Genomic DNA, 11,503 nt, shown 5'->3' on the forward strand with positions numbered 1-11,503 from the left:
GCTATCTGTCTATTTGCTAGTCCCGTTGAGTTAGGAGGTGCTGATGTGATGCATTTACGTTCTATATTTTTATAGCATCATTGCGACTAGCTGATTAATTATTGCATTTTTTTCATATAACATAAACAAGCTTCTTTAACTTTAAAAACCTGTCGTCGGAATATATGGGTGAGGTGTTACATTTTTAACGAGATTATTAAAAGTCGTCACTGTCCTGATATTAGGCTAACATGCTAGCAGTAAGCGTAACTCGTGTTGTTTTCTGACCTAGGATGATTTACGTGAAGAAACTCAAGTTATGTCCTTGGCATCCCGAGATTCATTACAGGCTGTCGTGGTTAATGGCATGGTAATGTGGCTTTTGTAAGTAACCGAAGGTGACCATAGTTAAAAACGTCCTGCGTCTGCGAAGTGTGGAAAAATGAACACGCCGCTCGGAAGGAACGGGTTAATCGGGCTTGCTGTCGGAGCTACAGCTGGCTTGGGCTTGATTGCCTTCATAATTTACAGAGAGATCAGCAGGAGAAATTCCAGGAGAATGGTGCTGGAGGCCCGGCCAACTCCCCGCCTGTTCGACGATGCGGATGGAGCTGGGCTGCTGCGGGAGACTCTGGATGCTCAGGGTGGGTTGATTGTGCCTGTTACGAACACTAGCTAGTTAAAGAGATGTTGTGTTTGACAGAGATGCTTGGTTCCAACCGTGTGATGTCCATCCATCCATCCATCCCCACAGAAAGGCCCGACAGGTTCGAACACAGAACCTTCTTCATGTGGCCGCCCTTTAACTACGTAATGGCTACGTAAAGGCTTCTGTTAAACTATCAATTGTACTTTTGCACATTTAATGAAATGTCTCCTGTCAGTTATGATGAATCATGTGTACCACATGGCAAAAATGTATTAAATATGAGTGAGTTTTTACCTAAACGCATTGCAGTTAGAACCAACAACAGCTGATAGTAATCAGTTTGAGTCAGTGGTTAGTTATCATTTCATTGGTAGTTAAAAAGACCTGTCTCTTCCCCGATTAAAAAAAAATAATATCACAGTCTATTCAATTGCAGTCACAATCCACTATCTAAATTGTGATCTTTTTTATTCTAAAATGCATTTTAGACTATAGCCAGACTTGGAATGATCTGTATAAAATCTGAATAAAACACAATATTGCAATAAAGATGTTTCTTTTCTGGCACAAGTTTCATCTGCTAGTTATAGCTAATAATGAATTATTTAAAGTGTGCCATGCATGGAAGAGCAGTGTGCAGGAAATTGTCAGGTTAGCATAGCGATCTAGTTGCCCACATCACTATATTGCTTTTTTGAAGTAGCACAGATCTGCTTGTCGTTAAGGTTAGGTGAAGTTTGGAGTCAGAAATATGAGCAATATATATATATACATTAAATATTACAATTTGCCTGAAAAGTAATTTCAAGATCAATCAAGAAATCAGCATGGTGTTAGCATTACATAGCCCCTGTTTTTGGCTGCAAGGACTGTAGCAATGCACTGGCCTTACACCATCCAAGCCTTGCAAGTTGGAGGAGCTGGAGGACATTGGTAGGGATAAGGACATCTGGGCTTCCTTTCATAGCCTGCTGCCACTGGAACCAGAGGGAAACAAATAAACAGATGGACTGATGTTCATTTTTGGAGAGTGGGACAAGGGCTCAGGATCAAGTCCAAAGCCATATGTCTAACATGTTGTCTCCCTGTTCCTTCCTCCAGAGCTGGAGGCCCAGCAGCAGGCTCTGGCAGCAGTGGAGGCAGTGGTGCAGGGCCTGTCCCCCGAGCAGCAGATGGAGCTCAGGAACCAGCTGGATCAGGTGCTGAACTGCGTGGCCTCGCTGCGCTCTGAGGTGGCAGAGCTGAGGGGTGGCCTGCAGGACATTGCCCTGCAGATTATCCAGGATGTCAAGTGAGTGACCCTGAGCCTTCTCAGAACATGATACTGAATCATATGGTCAGCCAACAGCTGAATTTTTCAGAAAAGTAATCCCAACACTGCTGTGATTCTAAATACTTCACTGCTGTTTTATAGTAGAGTGTCTCGATCAGTATAGGCATGATATATCCTTAATAATAATACAGTTAATATAAAAAAGAAAGCATACAACAACATCTCATAAAAGCAACTAAATACAAATTAAAGAATAAGAGCAATAAAAAGACTACATCACATAAGAGGAAATACATACAGATAAAAAGAACAATTAAAAAAAGGTGGCATTTCAACAAAGTGAGTTTCCTCAGGCAGGTCGTTCCAAACCACGGTCACCTTTACATTTAAGCCTCAAGTTCAGAATGGTCAGAAGGAGGATCTGGTGATCTCAGGCTGGAAACTGGCTCATGTGAGGTCAGAATTTCTGTTATGTGGCTTGGGGCTGGACCCAGACAAACCTCAAAAGTGATCAGTGAAATCTTAAAAATCAATTCTAAAGTGAACGGGATGCCGGAAGAGAAGCCAGGATTGTAAAACCGGTAAGAGGCCTGTGCAGGTCTGACGTCGATACATGCAGTGTGACTTGGTCAGACTGTGTAGATTTTTTTTTTATTTGAAAACTTCTTTGTATGAAATTGGAAAACCATGAGGGTAACAAACCAAATTTGGTTTGCTGTTTAACGTATTTAGTGGTTCTGATGGTTAAACAGATACCTCATAGAATAAACACATGTCCCAATATTAAAAGATAATAGTGAAAATGAAAGTCTGCAGCAAATGAAAAACACACAGTAATGATGAAAAATGGTGTTGTTTGGCTGTTCTGAATATGCATTCCTCCTCCACCACATACAGAAAGGGAGTAGAGGACAGTCAGCGGGTACGTCGGCGACGCCATGTTGTCCACAGGGAGCGCACCGACTCCACCAGCTCCAGCTCCATCTACTTCACTGCCAGCCAGGGCATGGCCAGCACTTATGAAGAGACCAGTGAAGGAGGGTATGTCTTTAATCGATGTTGTTACACTCACTCAATTGGTTTTTGGTGTATTATTTATATTGTTCCTGGTGGCATCACCTCGTATACACTACATCAACGAAAATATCCAGACACACCTCTTTATGGGGGCTGTTTTTCAGTGGTTGGCTTAGGCATGTTACTACCTGTGAAGGAAAATTTTAATGCTTCAGCATACCAAAACAATGGACAATTGGACAATGCTATGCTTCCAACTTTATGGCAACAGTTTGGGGAAGGCCCTTTTCTTTGCTTTGCACAAAGCAAAGTCCATAAAGACATGGCTGGATGAGTTTGCTGTGGAAGAACTTGACTGGTCCACACAGAACCCTGACCTCAACCCCATCCAACACCTTTGGGATGAATTGTTTTTGTTGTTGCTAATGACTTAAAATTGTCTGAAGATTTGAGGGCAAAAATCATTTGCTTCCTTGATACCCATAAAGAGGCCTCAAGTAAAGGCTTTTGAGCCCAGTGGTGATTTAACATTGTGCACAACTAAGTCAGGCTGAGATCCATGTTTGATAGAAACTTGGACGTTTCTAATAAGCTTTGTAATGAGCTTCATCAGCTAATTCCAGTTAATCTTTAAGACAATTAGCAACAGTTAACTAGTGCCATGTGTGGCTAATACTAAGCGACTGACTGCCTGACTTACATTCATTCCTACTGGGTGTTTACAACAAAATTCGCACTGTGCTGAAAAAAATGCAAGTGACAGCTGCAAAACAACTCTGATCTGTCAGGGGAAGGGACACAGGACAGGGTCACCGACACCATTTTGTGGTCTGCAATGTTTAGGTTGGTGGTGTGTGTGTCAAAGAACATCCACATGATTGCCAGAACCCGAGGATTCCCCACAGAACATTGCATTGTAAACAGATGGTCAAGGCAGATGGCCGCCCATCTTGAGCCGGGTTCTGCTCCGAGGTTTCTGCCTTCTAAAAGGCAGTTTTTCCTCACCACTGTCGCCAAGTGCTTGCTCAAGGGGGAATGTTGGGCTCTCTGTATTACAGTTTAATTAAAGAGTTTGGTCTGGACCTGCTCTAATTGGAAAGTGTCATGAGATAACTTTTGTTGTGAATTGGCGCTATATAAATAAACTGAATTGAATTGAGTAGATGATTAATGTTATTCACTTCACCTGTCAGTGGTTTTAATGTTGTGGCTGATCGGTGTATGAATTGCTCATGGAAACTGACAAGCTACTGTAACTGTTTTCTGATACAACAACGAATGACATATTTATAAAGAAATTAAAGGGAGTATTTCCCCAAATTACAAAAGATTATTCTTAGCTTTTTTTGATCTAGACATTTTAACCATACTACTATGTTTAGGTTTTGATTCTCATGCAGAGACACAAAATCACCTTGAGTTCTGAATATAGAATGAGACTAGTTTCTACCATATCAGCTAAAAAAACAAATACATACAATACATAGTCTTCAGAATTCCAATTATAACAACCTGTCATGTTTGTCCTTTGTAATAAATGATGTTTATTGCATGTATGTTTCTCTCTCTCTCTCTCTCTCTCTTTCTTTCTTTCATCCTCTCTGTCCTGTCCACCCCCCCCCCTTCACCCAGCCGACTATCAGCAGGATAGTTCTACCTTGTGAACCGGGTCCTGCTCAAGGTTTCTTCCTGTTAAAAGGGAGTTTTTCCTTGCCACTGTCTGCTTGCTCGGGGGTTCAGGCTCTGGGTCTCTGTAAAGCGTCTAGAGACAATTTTGATTGTATAAGGTGCTATATAAATAAACTGAATTGAATTCAAAGAATAAAGTCCCGCGCATCATCTACTGTAATAGTGACACTGGTTCTGGAAAGTTATGTTGCTGCTGAATTTTTGCAAATGTAAATTTTGAGTGCTGTGATAATTCTGTTGACCTACGTTTGTGTCCCAGGTACTCAACGGCCTATGCTGAATCCGACTACACAGATCGTGACACAGACAGAGAAGAGGGTGAACGGGAGCCTGAACAGGAGTCAGAGGAAGAGGAGGACAGGAGCTGTGCCACTGTCCTCACCCTACGCCAGGAAGACTCCCAGGAAGAAGAGATGGAGGAGAGGGGGCTGGAGGAGGAGGAGGAGGATGAAAAGGAGGAAGATGAGGGGAGGCTGCAGCTGTTGACTGATGTCCCCAGCGGAGAGTTGGCTCTCCTCCTGGCTCAGAGTGACATCCTCCACACAGGAGACGCCAGTTTAAAGGCAGAAGGCTTTCGCCTGCTGCTGGACAACAGAGCAGAGGTGAGGCACAGAGCAGCAATTTGCTACTGCTTAAACTAATGATGGAATATAAATTATTTATATCACAATTTAGATTTAATTGTAAAAACAAAAAACAGCAACAGCCAAGGAGACACATGTATGAACGTAACTATTCCCTATATATAGTACTGTGTAAAGGTTTTAGGCGGGTGTGAAAAAAATGCTGTAAACTAGGAATGCTGTCAAAAATATAAATGATAATTGTTTATCAATTTACCAAATGCAAAGTGAGGAAACAAAAGAAAAATCTCAATCAAATCAATATTTGGTGCTACTACCCTTTGCCTTCAAACCAGCATCAATTCTTATAGGTACACTTGCACAAAGTCATCGATTTCGGAGGATTATAGTCAGGTGTGTGATCAACCAGTTATACCAAACAGATGCTAATGATCATCAATTTCACATGTAGGTTGAAACTCAGTCATCAACTGAAACAGAAACATATACTTCCATCACTGTCAGTCACTGTCACATCACTGTCGGTAGTCCAAAACCAGGCTGTCCTGAGGTCCAGTGAATTTCATGAATTGCGTTTTGTGATCACCAAAAATGAGTGGGAAAAAGTAATCTGATCACAGTAAGATGTACTTAAGTAATGCATTAGCCTGAAGACTGAGTTCTAATACTGTACCTGCAGAACGGAGACAACAGGGAGTTTCTTTGGCGACTGGCTCGAGCTTATAGTGACATGTATGAGTCCACTGAAGACAGGCAACAGAAGAAGACCTATGCACAACAAGGTACGGACCACCCCCCAATTTAATTATGATTGCATTACTCATAGTCAAACCGAGACTTTAAGTAAAACAAAGGTAGAGTGAGAAGCAACTGCAAGTCACGACTGTTTCCACCTTCAAGACTATTGTGATTTTAGTTAGTGAACTGTGAGCTTGTGTCGCAGGTCGAGAGGAGGCAGAATTGGCCTTAAAGAAGAATGGCCTAAATGCTGAGTGTCACAAATGGTGAGAAGATTGTGAACAGCTCTTTGTAGATATATTGCTCCCACTGCTGTTCATCAGTATGACTTTAAAGTCAAAATTCTGTTGTTTTTGGCTTCAGGTTTGCTGTCCTGACGGGTCTTACCTCCCAACATGACAGCATGCACAGCAAACTGAAGAGTAGCCACATATTAAAGGTAACACAGGAGCACAACATCTAATACTTAGTTCCAAGTTCAGTTTGGGTTTATTTTCATCTTTAGGAGTATGTACAGCCTGTGACTGTTTTCTTTTGTGCACTCAGGAGCATCTGGACCGTGCCATGGCCCTCAGAGATGACGATCCCATGTGTTTCTACCTGCTAGGCAGATGGTGCTACGAGGTGAGACAAGGGGTGTCGACTCTGCTCTGATCACATGCAATTCCAAATGAATACCAGCACTGTGAATGGCCACTTCAGTGAAAAATGTGTGTGTGTGTGTCTGCCTGCAGGTAGCCACTCTGGACTGGTTGGAGAAGAAGGCAGCTGCTGCCCTCTACCAGAGCCCTCCCACCTCCACGCTGCATGATGCCCTCGAGAACTTCCTCAAGGTACCAGACTATTCCTTATATACTCTGTAACATTACAGCATTACTCACAAAAAGTTAGGGATATTCTACTTTTGGGTAAAATTTCTGGAAAGTGTAAAAAGTTCGTGCTACAGTGATATTATATCATGAAAGTATTTAAGTAGAAGCATGCAGTGCAAACAGTTTGTTGAAACAAAAGCTAACTACAGTGGTAGGTAAACCACTCAATGTCATGTGTCCTTGAGCATCAATTACAGCTTGACAACAACATCTCCTGCTGTTCACAAGTTGACTTATTGTCTGCTGAGGCTGGCATTCCACTCTTCTTGACGAGCTGCGCTCAGCTCATTGAGGTTCCGGGGTGCATGGTTACGACCCTCTACATGACGATTCAGCTGATCCCCTGGGTTTTCTATGGGATTCAGGTCTGGAGAAAGTGCAGGCCACTCCATTTGAGGCGCCCCAGCCTCCAGCAGTCGTTCCCTGATGATGCGACCTGGATGAGCTGGGCCATTGTCATCCATGAGGATGAAATCAGGCCTGTGTCGCAGACAGTGTTGGCAGCCATCATTTCTGTTAAGTGTGAATCAGTTTTCATCAGAGAACAGCACTGAGGCCCACTGGTTCCTCGTCCAGCGCAAATGCTCCCTGGCCCATGCAGGACGATTACTCCTGTGCCTGGTGGTGTGGTCAGGTGCCCTTGCAGGAGGTCTAGCACGCAGACCATGCTGATGTAAGTGGTTTCAAATGGCCTGATGTAACATTCGGGTACCTCTTACCTCCCTTAAACGTGCCTGGAGTTGCGTGACACTTGTCATCAAGTCCCGCAGGGAACTGTTCACAATGAATGTCACCAGCATGGGATGTGGCCAAAGGACGTCCACTTCTATAGCTTTCTGAGACTCTTCCAGTCTATCTGTGTCTCTGTTGCAACCTGCTGATGACACTCAGTGACACTCTAAGCTCAGTGGCGACTTCGCTCTGGGAACATCCCGTTTGAGGCCTCGCAATGGCCAGGTACTGTTGATCAGTACCTGTTGTTGGGTGTCGTCTTGGTCTCATAATGTCAAAATGTTAAACAGCATGATGAAGAGGACTGTTTAAATACAAACTGTCATTGAACCAGAACATTTAGTGGTCGATTTATGGGTCAGACACTTGTTGATTTTTGCGGTTAATCACCTGTGTGCATTCAGAAGTTTAGAGAAGGTCAAATTAAGTTCACCTCTAAAGGTTATAGTGCTGTTGAATATCCCTAACTTTTTGTGAGTAGTGTATACCTGGTTTGGAGGAAAGGTGGAAAGCAAACAAATCATCTCTAAATAATAAGGAATTTATGTGACTGTAATCTCAGAGGTGGGGGATGTAGAAAGAGAAATCCATAAATTACAATAATAATGTTCATCCACAGCTTGTCCAACCACTGCATCACTTTTCTTTGTCATTTTTTTTCTTTCTTTCCTGAAGGTTTCGGGCAAATGTTGCCCTTTCTTGCATTTTTTATTTACTCATTTTTGGTCTTTGCCATTTATTTAATTGTTTCAAGTTAAAACTGCACATAATGCCCCCAGTGCTTATTTTTTTGTGGGATTAAAAAAAACAACCTATTCTATCTAATATGTATAATATGCAGCAATTATCAGTTGCTGTTTGTAAACACCATTAAGTGATATTTAATTCAATTCAGTTTATTAATATAGCGCCAATTCACAACAAAAGTTATCTCATGACACTTTCCAGTTAGAGCAGGTCTAGACCAAACTCTTTAATTAAATTGTAAATAGAGAGAGCCCAACATTCCCCCTTGAGCAAGCACTTGGTGACAGTGGCGAGGAAAAACGGCCTTTTAGAAGGCAGAAACCTCGGAGCAGAACCCAGCTCAAGATGGGCGGCCATCTGCCTTGACCGGTTGGGGAGAGAGAGAGAGACAGAGAGAGAGAGAGACAAGGAGGTCTTCATCTTTAACAGGCTTTTAATTTTGTATTCAATTTCCATTTTCCAGATGGGCATGTGACTGTAAAGCGGAATGCTTTGTGTATTAAATGTGTGTTGTTTGAACTTGTAGGCAGAGGAGCTCAGTCCAGGTTTCTCCAAGACATTGAGGCTATACATCGCAAAGGTAAATGATCAGATCCACTTGTCCCACAGTCATTTAACACAAGACTTGACATACATGCAGGCAATATGGCTCATAGGACTGCAGCTACACAGAGCCATGCTGAATGTTCAGTGATTTAAAACTGTTCACTGTGATCAATAAATACAATGTAGTATTGACCATGAGACACAGAACACAACTGACTCAATTTGGGTCAAAACCTTGAACCCCTTTTTCTAAGAGTTCTGAACACACAAACGGGAATTTGTCTTTCAGCTACAGTGTCCACCGAGGGTAATTTAATAAGTCTACTTAAAAAAAATCACAAAAATTAAAAATCAGTTCTTGCCTCTTCATCAGATTTAACATCAACAAAAAGCTACCTCTAACGTGCACACAAAACACACACACACGACAAACAAACCGAAAGCCTATGAACTGAGGTACATAGGCTCCGAACACAGCAGCTGAACTGTAAATATACATTTACAGCCTTTCTGTGAGGTTAACATTACAGAAACTGCAGAACAATGTTTACTCTGTTTACAATGTTTACAACTGGCTACTGTCCAATCAAAAAAGGCAATCAAATTTGTTTATGTTGTATGACTTGCAGTGCCACAAGGAGCTGGGGAACATCTCAGAGGCCACAAACTGGACTGAGCTGGCTCTGAAGATGCGCCCAGATAATGATGTAAGAGCATGTTTAAGTCACCCTCCTTTCAGCTACATGATACTCACCAAAGATGTATGCCAGTATTTCTGTTGCTAGCTTTGACAACAGTTCTGTGAATCTCGGTGACAAACGATGAATTTTTCAGACGCATCCCCGTGAATAAGCGCATGTAACACAATTATTTTCATTCTTCTTTGTTGCCTTTTTGTTTTTCTTAAGGATGAGGAAACATCTAAACTGGAGGCTCAGCTTCAAGTCTTAACTGTCAGGAAAGTCTGAACAGTTTGTTTTCTACTGATATTCAGCCGATGGTGACGATTGGCTAGCCTTACAGCCAATCGGTGGTCATCCGGTCACAGGCGTTCGACTAATGGCACACCCATCTTCTTTCTCTTCGTTTGTGGACATCTTTGTCATACTGTCGCTGTTAGAGTATATGGAGTTTATTGATGTCTATTTCTTTTTTGGCTGACTTTAATACAGCTTGATTGAGCCAGGATCATTCAGTGATATACAGTACTTTATAATATTGTTCAATTATGTTTGCTTTTTAACTGAATACGTAGGTTTTGTTTTTCAGCACCATAATCTTAATTTAACCAAAACAAACAAGAAAAACACTTACACAGCAGCTCTTTCAACAGTCTGGCAGTATCAGATGATTTTGGTTTGATTTGTCAAGTGACTAATAGCAGAGTGAGATTTACACTAGAGGTTATTATTGTTGTTGTTGTTTATTTATTTTGGGGTGTTTGTGAGATGTGACCAATGACCAGTGAGACTGAGGACAGGACCATAACCTGCTTCCCCATTGCAAATTTTCTGACACTGGTTAATTTATCATCATGGTATAAAAAAAAAAAAAAGCTAGCAACTGGATTTGATCAGGGATGGTATAAGAGCTTTAGGAGAAAGAGGGACTTTGGGAATCAAGAGAACAAATCTTCAGAATTTTTCATGCTATTGTTTGTATTTATATTGCACACCCTTTCTTCTCCTTCTGTGCTCTCACCTGCTCTTTGACATGCGTTTGTCATGTGGAGATAACTGACAATTGATTCGTATAGACGTAGTGATAATGCTGATGTATTTTGATGAGAGTATCAGTCTTGACTTTTTTTTCCATCTTTCACTTACTTGATCCCCCCCCTCCTCCCAAAAAAAAAAATGGTGTAAAGCAACAGCACTTTGAGTTTTTGCAGCAGTCTCAGTAAAATGAGTAAAGTGCACGGAGACTTGTTTGGTTGCAATTGAAGTATTTTAATATTTTTGTATTTTCCTTTGAGTATTTGCTGCCTTGGAACTTTGATCATTGACATTCCTGTTGTTTTTTTGTTTGTTTTTTTTTTAAGTGAAAGTAAAAATGCAGCATGCTTGCAGGTTATAACAGCCCTGATTCCAAAAAGAAAAAAAAAAGAAAATTAGGATGCTGTGTGAAACTGAAAAACAAAGTGCAGTAATTTTCAAATGAACTTAAAAAGTGTTCCTGAGCCCATAAGTAATACCCTTTATAGAATCATGTGAATGAGCCTGACTGGCCCTTTAAGGATGCCCCTTTCATACCCAGCTGTGATGCTATCACCTGCTAGCTCGCACTCAGCAGCTTTCCCAGTCTCCTGTTGCTCCTGTCCCAACTGATTTGAAATATTTTGCTGGCATTAAATTCAGAATAATTTCCTAAGATGTTTTCAATTGAGTATATGTCAAAAAGGATTATCAAATGATCACATTTTTTATTATTTATGCTCAACCCAGTGACCCAACTTCTATTTTTTTTTTGGAATCAGGGTTGTACTCAATGATCTGATTTTAATGAGCCTTTGTTTTCTATTAATGACTCCTGTTTAGGTTAATCTCAAGGTCACTGCTGTTGCTTTCTGACACAGGGGTAACATTTAATAAAATTCCTTTTTTTCTATTTATGACTTGTACTGTCCTTCCTGAATGATGTGTGTGTATCACCCATAAGAACAGCAGCAATACGGTCA

The 11,503-nt window shown here is 41.3% G+C and overlaps 1 protein-coding gene across 3 annotated transcripts; it reads left to right on the forward strand.

Moving 5' to 3' along the window:
- On the forward strand, positions 1-11,437 carry rmdn3 (regulator of microtubule dynamics 3). Of its 3 annotated transcripts, XM_046373143.1 has the most exons (14): positions 2-168; positions 272-363; positions 511-623; positions 1,730-1,919; positions 2,799-2,942; positions 4,867-5,209; positions 5,871-5,973; positions 6,135-6,195; positions 6,293-6,368; positions 6,476-6,553; positions 6,664-6,762; positions 8,807-8,860; positions 9,456-9,533; positions 9,735-11,437. In XM_046373143.1, exons 2-14 carry the CDS (start codon positions 299-301, stop codon positions 9,792-9,794), a joined length of 1,464 nt encoding a protein of 487 aa, XP_046229099.1. In that variant the 5' UTR covers positions 2-168; positions 272-298; the 3' UTR covers positions 9,795-11,437. The 3 variants fall into 3 exon arrangements, with proteins under 3 accessions (XP_046229096.1, XP_046229099.1, XP_046229098.1); XM_046373142.1 differs by having other exon boundaries at positions 272-623; XM_046373140.1 differs by having other exon boundaries at positions 1-623.
- Positions 11,438-11,503: the final 66 nt, after the last annotated feature.

Source organism: Scatophagus argus, chromosome 19, assembly GCF_020382885.2.
Source record: "Scatophagus argus isolate fScaArg1 chromosome 19, fScaArg1.pri, whole genome shotgun sequence".
In the NCBI taxonomy this organism is placed as follows: domain Eukaryota; kingdom Metazoa; phylum Chordata; class Actinopteri; family Scatophagidae; genus Scatophagus; species Scatophagus argus.

Bases quoted from the DNA above. Each gene is read 5' to 3' on its own strand.
- rmdn3 (XM_046373140.1), top strand. From the start codon at position 422: ATGAACACGCCGCTCGGAAGGAACGGGTTAATCGGGCTTGCTGTCGGA. The intron at 5,974-6,134 runs GTACGGACCACC...CTTGTGTCGCAG, and splicing joins GAAGACCTATGCACAACAAG to GTCGAGAGGAGGCAGAATTG. The intron at 6,554-6,663 runs GTGAGACAAGGG...GTCTGCCTGCAG, and splicing joins TAGGCAGATGGTGCTACGAG to GTAGCCACTCTGGACTGGTT.